Genomic DNA, 18,126 nt, shown 5'->3' with positions numbered 1-18,126 from the left:
TTAAGCAATGCCACTTTTATATGTTTACATACCCTACATTACTCATCTCATATGTATAAACTGTACTCTATACCATCCACTGCATCTTGCCTATGCCGTTCTATACCATCACTCATTCATATATATTTTCTTTATATAAGTATAAGGTAGTTGTTGTGAAATTGTTAGGGTAGATTACTCGTTGGATATTACTGCATTGTCGGAACTAGAAGCACAAGCATTTCGCTACACTCGCATTAACATCTGCTAACCATGTGTATGTGACAAATAAAATTTTATTTGATTTGAAGGGCACTGTGTCGTTGCTGTTCATGCCCTCCCCATTGAGTAGACTGTATGTGCATGCATCAAGGTGACATCTAGATGGTTTTTAATATGAGTTATTTATTGTGTAGGCTGCTATTCCTACTTGAACTAAAATCATGGGAGGGGGAAAAAATAGCCACATTAGCTACCATTGTGTATTTCAAGTTGAAGGCACACCGCTGTACTCCAGGCATTGTTTCCAGAAAACAGGATCCCCCACTATAGTGAATGGGGAAACGGCGATCTTCGTGGTCAATTTCCGTGGATATAAAAAAAACATTTGAACATAATTATGGTACCAATAATTGCTTTTATTTCACCAGATGTATATGCTTGAACCGATTACTTTAAAATCACACACAGATTAAGTTAAAAGGATCATTTAGTTGCTCATGACAGGCTGCAGTACCTCAGTCGGCCTTCATCTTGACATATTCCATGAGAGTGTGCAGTACTGAGCTAGCGTACAACGTCACTTCCTAGAGTACCTCACATGCAATGCTTCCGGCACTTCAAAATTTTACATAAGATATATCCATGTAATTCTATGATTTCCAAATTTGTGGCTATTGATGATATCTGCGTTTTCTGTGAAAAAGAAGGTGAGAATCTGTCTCACTTGTTCTTTGAATGTAAATTTGTGTCAGAATTTTGGGAAAACCTTGCAAAGTACTTATTTAACATTATGAACACTGCCTATAATTTTAACATAAAAGATATATGTTACTATTGCAATGATAACAAAACCACTGAAATGATTGTTAATTTTCTTATTATTGTTGCCAAATACTTTATACACAAACAAAAATTCCAAAATTCTATACCAAAATGACCAATTTTTCTGATTGAATTTAATTATCTTATTAAAACACTAACCCTAGTGAATAACAACAAGAATAACATCTTCATGAATCATTATAATAAGATATTTTCAGAGTGAATATTTGTATATGATGTCAAATAATGTTTGATGTAGCAATGTAAGTTGATTTTTGTATAATGAATAAAAAAAAAATATTAAATTTTTTTTTAAAACATGCCATGTTTCCAAAAACTCCTCCAGATAGCAAGATGGCGACACGCTGAATCGACACTTCCTGATCAAACGCGCCACTGACCATTCTCATAGGAGACAATGGGGTAACGTCATCGATGGCGTCGTTCATATTTTTTTACAGTCTATGGCAGCGCCACATACTTGGGAAAAAAGGGGGGCGGGGGGTTATTCACTTTGGCCAACGAGATTCTCGCGAAACATTGCTGTATCAGCGCCATTTTGGGAAGGAGACAGGCAAAAGCGGCAAAAATTAAAAAATAAGCGAGGAATTTTCAAACACTTAAACAAGTTAATGAGATGGTCAGTGTGATACAGTTTATACATACATATCAGTGTCTTAACCTAGTCTTACGAAACAACAAAAAAGCTAATGACAACTGCTTAAGGGGGCACGAGCGAGTAAGCTGTGACAGACTGATTCTGCAAGCTAACGACGCTAGCCAACATCAGCTTGTGTTGAACCGCATGAAGGAGTCACTATCGCAATGTAGCTAACTAGCGAAGTTATAGGAAGAGCTTTGGCATCATTGAAAGGTAAGTATTGCGGAATGGCTCACTGAACGTATCAATAACAGGGAGTAGCATTAGCTTGTTTGGCTAGCTACCTGGTCAAGTAGCTGAGTTAGCTAGCTGACATTCAAGAGTTGAGTGAGCTAGCTAACGTTAGCTAGTAACATCAGCTAACTTGTGTACGTTAGCTGGTGTTTAAAATGTAACGTTATTGATCGTAGAGTGAACAGCCATGTGACCTATATCGCAAATTTAGCACAGGCTATAGTCAAATACTTTTAACTAACCCGTAGGTTTCCCTTTTTCTGCGCTATTAGTCTACTCAATATAATGCCAACTATGTAACATTACGCTAGCTGTAACTGTCAAAGGTACAGCTAACGTGACTTTCTAGCCTGCTAACTTTTGCCCTTAACTAGCAATCAGCCTTATGTATCGTTTAACACAGTCTTAGCGAACTATATTGCTATCATTCTTTCTCTTTTGGAATACAGGTGAACACTGAACAGCCTCACGTTATAGGATATCCCAATCATCAAGGAAGAGAGACGTGACTTGCTACTATTGGCTCAACGTCCGAGTTGCACTAATGGGATAAACAGCATCTGAACATGTGGACTGGTTTTGCGGAATTACAGAAGAACTATTTAATTTAGCATTTTATTTGAGACTTTGATATAATGTGTGTGGACTTACATCCTGCACTGACCAGCTTCAGTCTCCTCTTCCAAGTTTTCCAAATGTTTCTCAAAAAATGAATCATTTTTGAAAGCTGTAGCTACTGTTAGCTAGGTAACTTTATTTTTGGCAATATGTGATCACACTAACATTTTATCGCCTGATTTGAACAAATATGAGTTAATGGTATCTGGGCAGTTAAAACCCATACAAAATCACTGAATCCTTCCTAAGGGGATCGTAGCAAATCCACCCCAAATGTCTCTTTTGTAAAGTCGGGTGAGAACTTCGTTGGATTTTCTTCAACATCTCTGAAGGATTTAATCATTCTGGGAACTGGAATTACGTGGCAAAAATGGAAAGTTAGTTGGGATTATCAACATCAACATTTTGTAATTGACCCTATCTGCACGATACATGTGGGGAGCAGATTAACTGGATAACTGACTGAGAACAAAAACACTAGGAGAATTTGGGGATTACAGCACAGGAGACGCCTCTGCTCAGTCCTCCATAGCTGGTTTGTATGACTTTGAATTTATTGCACCCAAATGTCTTGCAACAACAAGGATGACTTGATATTTGCAATGTTATACATCAAGCCATGGTAGTAAACAATGTTGATATATTCTTTCGTCACCTATCCAGCAACATGTACAATTAGTATTGTTCGTCGACTGGGTTTGACCTCTCAAATTTTTGGCTTGTGAGGTACTAAGAAATTGGAAACAGATCTGCAATGCTCACATAGGTCTGTAGTGAGAGAAACAAAATGCTGCTGGTTGAATCTTGATTCTGACCTCTTATCTTACTAGACGGTCATGTTAATAGTTCAAACACTGTCTGGCTGTTGAATTCAAATGCGACCACAGACTTCCCAGTGTTTTGATTTTGAAGAGATTAAAACGCCTCCCAGTTGGAAGCAGTTAATGAATATTCCATAGAGGTCCCTAAGCAGTTAATAATCTTACATAGAGGTCCCTTCTATGCTTTGGTCTCATGTCACAATGATTATGTTGCTCTGTGTGGCATTCTGGTGCACTGAGATAATGAAAGGCTCTGACATATTTGAACAAAGCGTTGTTTGGCGATAGCAGGATGCATATCATATAGTAGACACGCATACCCAGAGAAATATAGTGCAAGGTTCTTTCTCACACAACGTTCATGGTTCATGATTCATGAATTGTCATTTTGACAGCCAGTAGTACAAACCATGCTTCCTTTTGTAGTATTTGATGTTTCCATTCACAACTGTGTATTTGGGAGACTACTAACTGATGACCAACCCCGAGAGAACCATTTTGTTAACCTCCGTTTTCTAGTTTTCCAGAAATCATATCCGGGTGGGTATAATTTGTTAAACATTCCAACAGGAATCTGTTCCAAACACTTAGTAAATAACAAGGTTGCCAACAAACAACACATACAAAGTCGTATAGCGGCAGAAAAAAGATAACAGGTAGGGAGTGGGCTATTTAATTACGTTTTTCACTCACCACGTTTATTCTGAAAAATGTCTGTCGTCACTCTGGTAGCCTATGGACAAACATAAAAAATAAGCTACGTGGTGAGTTGATGCCTATTCGGTAGCTAGTAAGCTAGGTGAATTGATCAGGCTACTTTGTATGCGTTTGTTGACAACCTTGTACTTCACTATGTTTTTGTAACAGATTCCTGTTGGAATGTTCCACAAATTATACCCACTCATCCTATCCTGGTTGGAGGTTTATACATTTCCTCCTTATTCCCTCATTACGGGAATCTTCCAACTGTGATTTTGGGAAAGCCAGGGACTTTATTGAAAGAACCCTGAATTTTGCAACCCTAGACGTGACACTGTCATGGTCCTTCTGATCTCCATCAGTCGGGCCCTGTAATGATGAATAGCTCTCTTTTGCATCAGCTTAAACTTCCATTGGACTCTGTTTCATCTCACGCAAGGGTTGGATGCCACTCACTGCCACATGAATGTTATCTCTGCTGTCTGCTACACCTAATGGGAAGCTAAAGGGACAACTCCATTCAGTCCCTTGCATTGTATCAGTTGGTTGGTAGTGTGCCACTTGAAAGTGAATTCAATTGAGAAGTCATTGGGCTTAATGCCCATAAACACACTGTCATAAATCCTGGAGTTGGCTCAGTTACTACAGTCTCTCTCTAAAATTCCACAGTGCCTCTTTCTCACCGTCTCTCTATATCTCTCCTCTATCTCTCTTATTCAGGGGCTGGAGAAATGATGTGTTGATGTCTTGCCCACCTCACTGGAGACGCAAACCTAAATGGCGCAGCATGACTTCACTCCAGCCTGGCTTAACTTTCCCACAGCACCCTCATCAGCCAAGGTACCTTTTGTGTTTGTGGTTTTGTACTTTCTGTGTGTTTGTGTGTATTCCATGTCCAGTGTGGGTATGTGCACAAGAAGAAACACATGTCTTCTGTTCATGTCAGACGCACACCGTACATAACGTGATGGTTGTTGTCCGGAGGATTCGTTAGCCTGACAGTCTGTCCATGTGTGTTAGCCCTCTCAGGTCTATGACAAGTCTTTCCAGTCTCCTGCCAAATGTCTGGACAACCACGGGGATGTGAGTCGCAGACGCCACAACTCATCAGACGACTCAGAGCCTGTCAACGGACGCACTGGCGGTATGGAACTGGGTTAGAACGTCTAATGTTAGCGAGAAAGAACCAACCAAGAACTGGTTTCACTCTGTGTCTCTGTTAACCACTTGCTTGTCTGGCTGTCTACCCATCTAACAAGCTATCCATCCCATGCGTCTGTCTCTGTGCGATAGAGGGACACTCTATAGCAGGGATAATCAACTAGATTCAGCGGGACAAATGTAAAAAAAAAAAAACTCTAGTGGATGGTCAGGGGGCCGGAACATAGTTATAAATAATTTGTAGACTAAGTTGACCAAGTAGCCAAACAGATAAAATATTTGACTAAAACATAATCATTTCAAATCTTGCTTCCATTTGTATACAATCACACATCTCTATTATACTTTGGATCATATCCCCTGAATTAAAATCACTTGGAGCTGATTTGTCTTATGTCCAACAACAAAATATATTTTTTTGCTCAACTTAGGGGATCAAATCGTTGCCAGTTGGGGAACCCTGCTCAATACTCTGTGGTAAAGCCAAGTTGTATGTTTCACAGGAATCTTCTCTAGGAAGGAGGGGAACGGATGGGGGGTCCGGAACGGCAGCGAGGGCTCCAGCTCACGCCCTCCCCTCCAGCGTGGCGGGCCCTCTCCTCGCTCCAAGAGCAAAGGCCTGCCCGAGGGCCAGCGAGGCCACAGGGACGATGGGGACAGACGCAAACAGTTTGAAGCTGAAGACTTTGTGAGTGGTGTAGTGAGGAAGCCCTATGAAGCTGTGACCCACCCTACGAAATAGTCCTATTAACTTCAAACAATTTTTTTTTTTTTTTTTTTTTTTTTTTTATCACCCAATCTCACACAAGTATCACCCAAGCCATTACATATTGGTTTGACTCTCCCAACTCCCCTTTAAGGAAACACTCCTCAATCTGTCTCCCCTAAATTCCACATTTAGTATTTAACATTGTTAGTGTCTTCCAAAACACATGGATAGGGAATTTTGTCATATTATTTAAAGAACTTTGTTTTTGCCACGTGTCAGATTTATCCTACACAACTTGCTTGTGTTGTAAGATGCCTGCTGTTCTTCTTTCAGCCATCACTCCATCCTGATGCGGACCGAGACAACCGTGACAAAGCTGTTGCCACTGGAGTATGGGGTGAGCTCCCAATCTGTTCTCTCTCTATTCCCCAACTTGATTTGACTTTGATGCAGTTGTCTCTTTTGGTTGCCCATTTGGACAAAATAGGATAATACATATTTAAAGCTACAATATGTAACTTTTTGTGCAACGCTGACCAAATTCACAGAGAAATGTGAGTTATAGCTCTGTCATTCTCATTGAAAGCAAGTCTAAGAAGCAGTAGATATGTTCTATGTGAGCAATTTCTATGCTTTCTGTTCTTAAGTTCTGTTTTTGCATATTTTACTTTTGGTTTTGTACACCAGCTGAAAATACAATATTTTCCGTTTTTAAAAAGATATTCACAGCAGTTTTTAGAAGGTAGAATGATTCTCTAAACTCGACTGCTTGTTTTGTCACACAAACTGAAATTTGGCAAACTATTAGAATTTTAGCAACCGGGAAATGGCGGAGCGTTTTTTTAAATGCATATCGCAGCTTTAATTAATCTATTACGATAACTGTACCTTTTTTTGTAGTGAGGCTTTTACATTTTGCAGTAAATTGAAAAGCTGTGGTATTTCGTCCTGCTCTGTCTATTTAGAACACCCACCCAACCCTCAATCCAGGGGCTCGAAAATGATGGTGATCAAGCGCGTCTCCAGGGAGCAGCACACACCAGCACAGACATGCACGTCCACGCCTCAACAACAACAACAAGCCCCTTCCCGCAACGGCACTGGCCCCTCCCTCTACAAGGGCCCCATCCCCATATCTGTCAGTCTTCCAGTCAAGGTGAGATTGTCATGTCGTGGTTGCGGTTTCATTTTCGGTTGGCTTTGTAAAAAGCAGATGCACACAGTTTTATAGTATTGATTGAAGAAACAAATTAACCAATGATTGATATGTTTTTATTTTTGATAAATTAATGCGTGATATTTGGTTTGGTTTATATTGACTGATTTATTGATTGATATAGGCTAGAGGGAAGGAATGATTGTTAGGAATATACATTGGAATGATTGACTAATTGCTGTGTTTCCCAGGCGAGTCGCTCCAGCTCGTCGTCCCCGGTGGACAAGGGCAGTCAGCCGCGGCTCATGATGCGTCTGACACGCATGACACGCTCAGACCGCAAGAGCACCTTCCTCAAAGCCCTCAAAAAGGACATGGTGGACGAGGAGGACCTCTATCACCACTGCAAGGTGTGTGTCACCCAAAGAGAGAAACAACTTTTACCCCTCAAGAAATGTACAGAGAAGTGTTTGAAGGTGTATCAGTCACTGACATCACTTTGAATGGCCATCATACAAAGAAGTGGCTGTTGTAACAACCTTAAACTGCCGTCATAACGTCGTCTTTCATGCCTTTACACTTTCATGATGACAGACGGTCGCCTGCCCATCATCCTATCGTGTTTAAATAGTTATTTCAATGAGAAGTTGTGTGATATGACACAGCCTTGACCTTCGCTCTCTCACCCCTCAGCATGACGATGGTTTCCATCCGCAGAACAGCAACGTGGGCTGCGGGGACGAGAACCGTAACCGTTGCGAGCGAAGTGTCTCGCAGGAGAACGGCAACACAACCACACTAACAATGAGGCAGCAAGTGCTGCGCTCCTCCACCTTCCCCCAGCAGGAGGTGCTATCCAGCTCTTTGGAGGCAGAGCACAGGTAAACACTGGACCGTTCTGACAACAGTTGGGTTTGTGCTATCCGGATTCCTTGGGACGTCCCTACCCTAAACCTTAACCCTAATCATTTTAAATGTCAACTTCAATATGGTGATGTCAGAGTTTGATGTCCAAAAGTTTGTGGATCTGAAGCAACCAGATGTTATTAAAGGGATACTTCACTTAAATTACAAAATGGCATTTTGGTTTCCTTACCCTGTAAGCAGTCTATGGACAATGTATGACAGTAATCCATGCTTTGGTTTAGTTTCCCTGGCACTGTTTCCACATGCTAAGGTTTTAACATTTTGTGGTCATGGAACCGCTATTAGCATTTTGTCTCAAATAGATTTTGATGCTCAATTAAGTAACTTACTGCACACATCACACATATCCGGTCCCTTCATATCTGCAAATGCTGAAGTGGTCGGGGCTAGTAGGCAGGGCCTAAAATAAACACCCGCCAGCTGCCAAATGCGGGTAGATTTTTGTGTTGGCGGGTAAGATGTCTATTTCACCAGCCACGTTGGAGGGTGGTCAGGGCTCCACAGTGCCAGCATTTCACTCGCATTTGTGAATACAAATAGTGAAGTAAAACAAATGCTGAAGTAGCTGTTTTCAAAGTATTTCGGACATTTTGTTTCAAACCTGGTAAATTAATCACACAAAGTAATAGAACTATGAATCCTATAGCCTATCCCACCTCACGCAGAAACACTGGGCTGTACGCACGTGAAGTGTTGCGCACAGGCATAAGTTGGTCTAATTTACTAGAAATGGAAGTTTATTGAGACTGTCTTTGTTTCTTGGCTATTTAAATTGTTTTGTTCACAAGCCAGGTTGTTTTTCAACGTTTGAGTTTCAGCTGTTAGGGAAGAGAAGACAACATGGCTACTAGTCACACACTCAAGCTCAGGCACGAGTCGTTTTTTCACAATAACCTCCCGCCCTTAAAGGGGCAGGTGAAAATGTTTCAAAATTTTGGTTAAAAGAAAATTAATTGAAATTAAACAATATACCACATTACTTCTTACTAGTAATACATTTAGATTTTTAGAAACATTACGAAGCATGCTTATGTCTTTTCTGTTTTGTTGGTGTAATTCTGGCACAACAACAACAAACATTTGGCTGGTCAAATATCTTGAGTGGCTGGTAGATTTTTTTTTACATTTCCTTCCACAGTGGCTGGTAGACCCAAAAAAGTTTTAGGCCCTGCTAGTAGGATTGTTGTGGAGGAGCAACCGAGTAAGTGGGTGTGGTAAAATGTGCTTCCCTTTAGTCTGGCTCATAATTGGAGAGGCACAATTGATAGAAATCCTAAAAGTGAATTTCTTCCCTCCCCAGGTTATTGAAAGAGATGGGTTGGCAGGAGGAGAGTGAGAACGACGAGACGTGTGCCCCTCTGACGGAGGATGAGATGAGGGAGTTCCAGGCCATCAGTGAACAGGTAGTTAGTTACTCCTCCATCCATTCATACTGCAGTATTCTCCACCCCCTCCCTTAGAGCAGTGTTCTGTTACTACACTTTTGTTCCAGTCTGTCATAAAACACTCATTACTGTCACATTTGATGTGCCCTTGTCAAACAAATCATTATAGTTTACAATAACCATACTTAGTTGTAGTCGGAAGTTTACATACACTATAGCCAAATACATTTAAACTCAGTTAACAATTCCTGACATTTAATCCTAGTAAATTCCCTGTCTTAGGTCAGTTAGGATCACCACTTTATTTTAAAAATGTGAAATGTCAGAATAATAGTAGAGAATTATTTCAGCTTTTATTACTTTCATCACATTCCTAGTGGGTCAGAAGTTTACATACACTCAATTAGTATTTGGTAGCATTGCCTTTAAATTGTGTAACTTGGGTCAAACGTTTTGGGTCAAACGTTTTGGGTAGCCTTCCACAAGCTTCCCACAATAAGTTGGGTGAATTTTGGCCCATTCCTCCTGACAGAGCTGGTGTAACTGAGTCAGGTTTGTAGGCCTCCTTGCTCGCACACGCTTTTTCAGTTCTGCCCAGAAATGTTCTATAGGATTGAGGGCAGGGCTTTGTGATGGCCACTCCAATACCTTGACTTTATTGTCCTTAGGCCATTTTGCCACAACTTTGGAAGTATGCTTGGGGTCATTGTCCATTTGGAAGACCCATTTGCGACCAAGCTTCAACTTCCTGACTGATGTCTTGATGTTGCTTCAATATATCCACATAATTGAAATGCACCAGTCCCTCCTGCAGCAAAGCACCCCCACAACATGCTGCCACCCCCATGCTTCACAGTTGGGATGGTGTTCTTCAGTTTGCAAGCATCCCCCTTTTTCCTCCAAACATAACAATGGTCATTATGGCCAAACAGTTCTATTTTTGTTTCATCAGACCAGAGGACATTTCTCCAAAAAGCACAATCTTTGTCCCCATGTGCAGTTGCAAACCGTAGTCTGGCTTTTTTATGGCGGTTTTGTAGCAGTGGCTTCTTCCATGCTGAGTAGCCTTTCAGGTTATGTCGATATAGGATGTGTTTTACTGTGGATATAGATACTTTTGTACCTGTTTCCTCCAGCATCTTCACAAGGTCCTTTGCACTTTTCGCACCAAAGTACGTTCATCTCTAGGAGACCGAATGGGTCTCCTTCCTGAGTGGTATGACGGCTGCGTGGTCCCATGGTGTTTATACTTGCGTACTATTATTTGTACAGATGAACGTGGTACCTTCAGGCGTTTGGAAATTGCTCCCAAGGATGAACCAGACCTGTGGAGGTCTACAATTTATTTTCTGAGGTCTTGGCTTATTTCTTTTGATTTTCCCATGATGTCAAGCAAAGAGGCACTGAGTTTGAAGGTAGGCCTTGAAATACATCCACAGGTACACCTCCAATTGACTCAAATGATGTCAATTAGCCTATCAGAAGCTTCTAAAGCCATGACATCATTTTCTGGAATTTTCCAGGCTGTTTAAAGGCACAGTCAACTTAGTGTATGTAAACTTCTGACCCACTGGAATTGTGATACATTGAATTCTAAGTGAAATAATCTGTCTGTAAACAATTGTTGTAAAAATTACTCATGTCATGCACAAAGTACGGTAGATGTCCTAACCGACTTGCCAAAACTATAGTTTGTTAACAAGAAATTTGTGGAGTGTTTGAAAAACAAGTTTTAATGACGCCAACCTAAGTGTATGTAAACTTCCGACTTCAACTGCACATTTCTAGAAATTCACTGCCTTTCACACCTAGTCGCCCACACGGTCACTAACACCCACACATTGTCACAAACAACCACACCCACACTAACTCACCACCACACCACAACACAAACACCACCACACTCTCACTCCAGCTCTCTGTAGGCTTTTTGACAGCCATTTTAAGTTAATTGCTTCTGAAATCAGTCCCTCACCCCGCCCAATTGTTTTCTTCCCTCCAGCTGCGGAAGAATGGTCTGAGGAGAAACAGCTTCCTGAAAAACGGCCCTCCCATCGACTCCCTGGCCGTGTGGAAGACCAGCAACCTCAAAATGGCCACCGACACCACGGAGGAGACGGAGACCAGCAGCAGCGACACCTCGGACGACGATGCCTAAAAACAGCCTTCATCAATAACCCTATTCACTGCTACCACACCTAACCCACTCTCACCAGAGGAAAGAGACATTTCCCCCCTGATGCAGAGTGGCCAATTCAGACGTCCTCCCACCATTTCATTTCACAGGCCCCCTTCAAGACATGGACAGATGTTCTGAATGGACTTGAGAAAGAACACTGCTTTATGGCTTTGTAGCAAGGCCCCTATTTGTTGGGGCCGGGGGGGGTGGAGATTTCAATGTTGGACTAAATGTTTGTTCCATCACTGAAAAGATTGATACTATGTACCGTATGATGAATGTGGAAAGAAAGGTCCGTTCTGGAGGCTATTGAATAAAATGATTGCAATTCAGTGTATTTGTCTGATGGAGGTTGTTCAGGTACATGTCATACACCTGTCCTGAGTGTCAAAATACTGTAGGTTACCTACATCCCCATACTGTAGGTAACTGTGACTTTGGAAGTAAAAAGGGTGACATCATGAGCAAAGATGACAAATTACAGGAGAACCTATTGCCACCACATCTTTTTACTTTCAACCACATCCCTGTTGAACCCAACTATTGACGGCTAATTTCAGATGTTTGGAAGAAATGGCTAGCTCAACCAACCCGACCCGCTTTTCACTCTTACGCCTCATTCACAATTGAATTGTGTAGTCTGTTACATTACGCTGGCGCTGCATGCATATCATTTTTTTGCAAACAGTCCGTCCAGGGTCTGACAATAAAACAGGAAGTTACCAAGCCACCAAAGATCATATTTTTATAAGCCCTTTACTGATGTTGGTTGCCAGGAAGAGGCCAAATGTGGGCAGGAAGCCAGCTCTGCATCAGTACTTATAGATCATGTCTACCACAGACCTCACATCCTTATGTTTCACACAGCCAGTAAGGTTCCCTACTAAACCCCTCTCCACTCTGTAAGTGCACTTGATAATATAACCTTATAGACCAGGGTTCCCCAACTGATGTCCTGCAGGCCGAAGCAGGTGATTTTATTTGTCCCCCCAAGTTTTCTGAGCAAAATTTTTTCATATATATAAAACACTTTATTTTCTTGTTGGACATTTTTTTTTTTTAACACCGGCGAACCAGCTCCAAGTGATTTTAATTTTGGAAATCTGTTACAAAGTATTCTGACCCATAATAGCGATACTGTATATGTGATCATATACATTTCTAAGCAAGGTTAGATAATATTTGATTCAAATAATATTTTCAGTTTGTGCTACTTGCGGTCAATGTGCAGTCAAAATAATTTGTAATTAATTTGCTGGCCCCCTGACCATCCACTCAAGAAAAATAATCGTCCTATGGCTGAATCTAGTTGATGATCCCTGTTCTATACCATATGATTCTTTCTCTGTGATTTGTCCTGCAGAATGAATGTTTGCATGTGAATCTTATTGTAATACGTTTTGTGTTTTCATATTTATGTTCTAGTAAGTAGTAAAAAATGTAAGCGTAAAAAGACCGTCTTCGGATGCGTTCCAGGCCGACTACATTGCAGACGTTGCATTGCATCAATGGTCGTCTGCGATGTAGCCAGCCTGTAACGTGCCCACTGTCGTATTTTCCCCTTAGGTGGTTACTGGCTCCAAAAGTGGCAACGTCAACCTGTCAATAGGTAAAACGGGTGGCGGCAGCGTCCCTCCAGGGAGTGATGCACCCTGGGAAACACCTCTGAGATGTGAGATTAGTGAGCTGTTCCAATTAGATCTGCTTCAGATATGAATCAGAACAGGTGACTATGTCTGTACCCAGTTTCGCACTCGTGGTTGGACTTCTAACGTTTGGGCCGATTGGTGTCCAGGGAAGCCGCATAGGTGAATACGGATGATCTTTGGATGCGTGAGCTGCATTTCAATGCTTGTTAGTGTAAGAGCGAAGTGGAATGAAGTGTCAGTTTAGAAAATGCTGTGATAATGCTGTGCTGTTAAACATTTACAATACATGTTTAACAGAATCAGTTTCACTGCTTTACCACAGCACGTTACATATTTGTTTGCTTTCTATATAGAAAGGAACTTGCTGACCTCAAAATAAGGTGTTTTTAACTGTAACATTTCAGTCTACAAAACATTTGAACACGCCTTATATTTGTGGGGAATGTGTGTGATAGAAATGTTGCGCCTTGATGTGTGTGGAATCAATAGAAAACTGGAATGACGAATTTGAGAAGGATTGCAATTATCTAAAAGCTTGTTCTTTTTGGTATCTGTTTGAATGTTAACGTCAACTAAGCCTCATAATAGGATGCATCAACCAGATACCTGTTTTTCAGGTTCGACTCTTTTTTAATTCACAAAAAAAAGAAAAATGTCAAAAAATAATATTTTTAACTCTGCATTGTTCGGGAAAGAGCTCGTTAGTAATTCTACACCTGTTCTATTCGACTCATGTGACATATACAATTTGATTTGATGTGCACAGGCAGCATTCCTATCCAATAACATAACAATTCAAATAATGCAGGTGTAACCGATGTGAAATGGCTAGCTAGTTAGTGGGGTGCGCGCTAATAGCGTTTCAATCGGTGACGTTACTCGCTCTGAGACCTTGAAGTAGTTGTTCCCGCGGCCTTTGTGGAGCGATTGGTAACGATGCTTCGAGGGTGGCTGTGGTCGATGTGTGCAGAGGGTCCCTGGTTCGAGCCCAGGTAGGGGCGAGGGACTGAAGCTAAACTGTTAAACAGGCAATCATTTGTTGCATTAGATTCCCTAATAGTATAATTTGTATGTAATATGATGTTCTGTACTTGTATTCAGTGCAGCAGAAATATCAAATGCAGCAGAAATATCAAATGCAAACTACTGTCTTTCAGGATTTGAAAAACATTGCTTTTATCTGCTGTTGCTTTACCTGTTATCTGCTCAGGCTCAGGCTACCTGCTGTCTATACTGTTAGAATGCTCATATACTGTTACGCTCAGGACAGTATCTTAATTAGTGTCTCCAGTGGATATTGTTGAGTCAGATATTCCCCTGGAAGTGAACATAAATAGCCCACAGTCAGTCAACTCACCATTTCCATACAGGATTTACCCAGTGTTTTACCCAAAAGGCTCAGACTTTTCTGTTTCCATCTACTCGTGCCGGTACCGGTGTCTCACTGGGCCATGGCTCCGGTGTCTCACTGGGCCATGGCTCCGGTGTCTCACTGGGCCATGGCTCCGGTGTCTCACTGGGCCATGGCTCCGGTGTCTCACTGGGCCATGGCTCCGGTGTCTCACTGGGCCATGGCTCCGGTGTCTCACTGGGCCATGGCTCTGGCCGGCCCTGCTCTCACCTGGGGACCACGCCTGGCCACTGGTACTTTTCAGCTGGAATTTACATAACAATGGCTAACTGTGAACTTTAACACCTTAAAGAAGGATTTTTAAGCCTTGAGAGAATTGAGACATGGATTGTGTATGTGTGCCATTCAGAAGGTGAATGGGCAAGACAAACGGTTTAAGTGCCTTTGAATGGGGTTTGGTAGTAGGTGCCAGGCACACCGGTTTGAGTGTGTCAAGAACTGCAACTCTGCTTGGTTTTTCACGCTCAACAGTTTCCCGTGTGAATCAAGAATGGTCCACCACCCAATGGACATCCAGACAAGTTGACACAACTGTGGGAAGCATTGGAGTCAACATGGGCCAGCATCCCTGTGGAACGCTTTCAACACCTTGTGTAGTTATTGCCTGATATATTGAGGCTGTTCTCGGAGCAAAAGGGGGTGCAACTCAATATTAGGAAGGTGTCTTAATTTTTTGTACACTCACTCTACATTAACATATAATTTATATAAATTATATATGCCGATTAATATTCCAATTTATTTTCTCATGGCTGCATTGAATCCTTTGTGCATCATCGTATTGTTTATATTTCTCTCTACTGTTCTTTTGTGATTAATCAAGTCACTCTGAAGGTGGCGGTGACATATGGCCCTGACGTCACAGTCACATGGGACGGCGGTGGTGGCTTGATTACCCAGTGTGCACTGCTCGTGGCTGTGGAGTGGGCGCAGGAGGTGGACATCTTTCTTCTGCCAAGGTGCAGGTTTAAAGAGCACTTGATCAGCAGTAGATGATTAAACAATGGTGAATTTCAGATGCAGTAGTTTTTCTATGTGTTTTAACCACAGTTTTGATCAAAGCCCTTTTCACATCACTAGTTCTCACAGTGTTTTTACAGTTTTTAATCTGCCTTATCAATTGACATGTTTACGATTTAGGGAGGTTAGGGACAGCAACTATAGGGCTATACATGCATTATTACTGTTTTGTGTATGAACATTAGGCTTATGTATAACATTTATACTTCTGTGTTCCCCTCTTAACAATTCGATTAACCATTTGATCAGTCATGTTAACATTTCAAAATGTTTGCCTGTGATTATAATCAAATGAAAATGCTATTATTTGTTTATTCTCAGCTCGGGCTCCTTCCTTTTTCTGAACCTTACTGAGGAGGTGACCCACTCATTCCAATGTACCTGCTTTGACCAATCAGAGGGAGTCTACAAGTCACAGAGCATCAGTGTTGTACCTGGTGAGTGACCTTGTGATGAGAATCAGTCAACACTAGACGGGGATACTCAGTACTTTTATTGCTCCAAATATATTCTAAGTACTGTCAGCACTTTTTCAATCTATTTTCTTATTATAGCTCAATATATTGATCTATCACTCAATTTGGACAGTGTGATCTAGCATGTCAGTGTTGGCTTTGTAGTAACTTCCAAGGCCGACGGTATGGGGATGTGTGATGTGTGGGTCCAATCTTCCACTACTACCATTTGTCATGTTGTACTTCAGGTTCACCAACTACCCCTCCACCATCAACCACCAACCAGGTGACCATGCTGGAAAGATATGCAAATCAGAACAACACGTAAGCTTGCGATGTCTCTCTGGATGCTAGACAATCAAATGACCAGAATAAGGATGTGAATCAGGGTCTTATTGAGGGTAGCCATTGATTATGTCGTCCATGACCGTGACATGTTCCTACTGAATTGATTTCTCTATGCCGCTAGAGGGCACAATATATTTATTTTTGTTCAATAACAAGCTGAGGGTTACTTTAGATATGCCTGCACCGTCTATACAGTATTGAGAGGATAATACGAGTTTACCAGTAAGTTTACTGTTAATATGACAACCGTCCAACCACAAGTGCGAAACTGGGTACAGACATAGTCACCTGTTCTGATTCATATCTGAAGCAGATCTAATTGGAACAGCTCATTCCATTTTTAGGTGGACAGACAGCACCTTGATGCCACAACATGCATGAATTTATGCTCTGGTCATCTGCCATAACATTTCTCTCATCTCTAGTAGAGGAAGTATAGTTTTCATACAGTTGCTAGCTGAACTTTATCTCTTCTGTAAACTTGGCAAGCACAGGTGGTCCATTTCCCATGTTTCCCCACAATAGTTGTGCCATGTTGAATACCCAGAATGTATCTTATGACTGATGTTCAGTTGCTCCTTTTAAGACAAGAGATAGTGTTGTGCGTATATGATGATGTGCGTAATTTTGTTTATAACCTCTCATGAAATCAAAACAGTGGGATTTTATCCACTTTTGCCTGGAAAAGTGGCCTTGTCTAAACAGCTGGAGGCCCATTTTTGTACTGGTGGTCAGGGAGCGTGACGAGGCTAGGTTAACTCAATGACTGCATCACAACTGTAAACAGGAAAGGGAAACTCCAAGACTCTGATCGGAAAAAAGCTTTACCCCCTTAGGACACTTCTGTGTCAGAAGTACTCTTTGCGTCTTCAAGAAATCCAAGAATGTCAATTAACCTACTGCAATGTGATAATTCCTTTGATACAAAGACCCATAATTTATTTATATATTGATTGTCCTGACAATTTTCCAACCAACACACACCTTTATAGTCAGTGTGTGAAGTTTTATTGAAAGTTATACCGGTTTGACATAACTTTGTTAACTCTCAATCGTTGATTTGTCACAACATTACGTTATACATCACAAAAACCCTCTGGGCCATTCTGTAAGAACAAATCTTACTTGAAGTTACTGACGACACCACCTTATTGAAAACTGCCCTGACTCACTCATAAACATACACACTCTACTGCAAGAGCACAGTTGTTGAATCCATGTTTACATTATCTCTTTGTTGTGATGAGGTGACAAATAGGGAGCATCATTATCCAGCTTGTCAACCTGGGCCGTGTGTGTGGGTGGGTGTTTGTGTGTATGGTGGGTGGACGGACGGACGGACTGGGGTGTTGTTTATCTGAATAATGATGACTTGCAAATGACAGAGAGCAGATAGCATGACTCCTGAGCCATCTAGCCAGTATTGCATAAACAGTCAACAGCATCAAGCCTTAGTAAGTCAGGATGGTTTGTAGCAAGCAGCCACTGCTAATGCAGCATGAAGCCCACAGCCTCAGATCCATTGGCACTCTGCTGTTTATCTCATGTTTATCCCTGCATCAGAAGGAGTCAACAACGCAACAATTTTGAAGTTGCTTGTTTAATGGCAGTGAAGTCAAATGAACAGCTTACACGGAAAATCGCAGCTTTTTTCCCCCTCACTGTAGAAA

At 41.5% G+C, this 18,126-nt stretch overlaps 1 protein-coding gene across 2 annotated transcripts; it reads left to right on the top strand.

The window, feature by feature from the left end:
• Positions 1 to 1,551: 1,551 nt before the first annotated feature.
• Positions 1,552 to 12,172, top strand: LOC120025973 (vasculin-like). 2 transcript variants are annotated; one of them, XM_038970736.1, is made up of 11 exons: positions 1,552 to 1,897; positions 2,368 to 3,071; positions 4,777 to 4,896; positions 5,077 to 5,200; positions 5,721 to 5,905; positions 6,260 to 6,323; positions 6,892 to 7,082; positions 7,334 to 7,492; positions 7,776 to 7,963; positions 9,310 to 9,412; positions 11,397 to 12,171. In XM_038970736.1, exons 3-11 carry the CDS (start codon positions 4,834 to 4,836, stop codon positions 11,550 to 11,552), a joined length of 1,233 nt encoding a protein of 410 aa, XP_038826664.1. In that variant the 5' UTR covers positions 1,552 to 1,897; positions 2,368 to 3,071; positions 4,777 to 4,833; the 3' UTR covers positions 11,553 to 12,171. The 2 variants fall into 2 exon arrangements, with proteins under 2 accessions (XP_038826664.1, XP_038826666.1); XM_038970738.1 differs by lacking the exon at positions 2,368 to 3,071 and having other exon boundaries at positions 11,397 to 12,172.
• The last annotated feature ends 5,954 nt before the right edge of the window (positions 12,173 to 18,126 follow it).

Source organism: Salvelinus namaycush, chromosome 31 (genome assembly GCF_016432855.1).
Source record: "Salvelinus namaycush isolate Seneca chromosome 31, SaNama_1.0, whole genome shotgun sequence".
Classification (NCBI taxonomy): Eukaryota; Metazoa; Chordata; class Actinopteri; order Salmoniformes; family Salmonidae; genus Salvelinus; species Salvelinus namaycush.
The sequence above is the reverse complement of the archived record's forward strand: the minus strand, read 5'-3'. Positions and strand labels throughout refer to the sequence as shown.

What these genes read in the sequence shown, in the direction of transcription:
- LOC120025973 (XM_038970738.1), top strand. Translation starts at nt 4,834, where the DNA reads ATGGCGCAGCATGACTTCACTCCAGCCTGGCTTAACTTTCCCACAGCA. An exon ending in TGTCAACGGACGCACTGGCG is followed by an intron (nt 5,201 to 5,720) that starts GTATGGAACTGG and finishes TATGTTTCACAG; the next exon opens with GAATCTTCTCTAGGAAGGAG. An exon ending in TCTTTGGAGGCAGAGCACAG is followed by an intron (nt 7,964 to 9,309) that starts GTAAACACTGGA and finishes TTCCCTCCCCAG; the next exon opens with GTTATTGAAAGAGATGGGTT.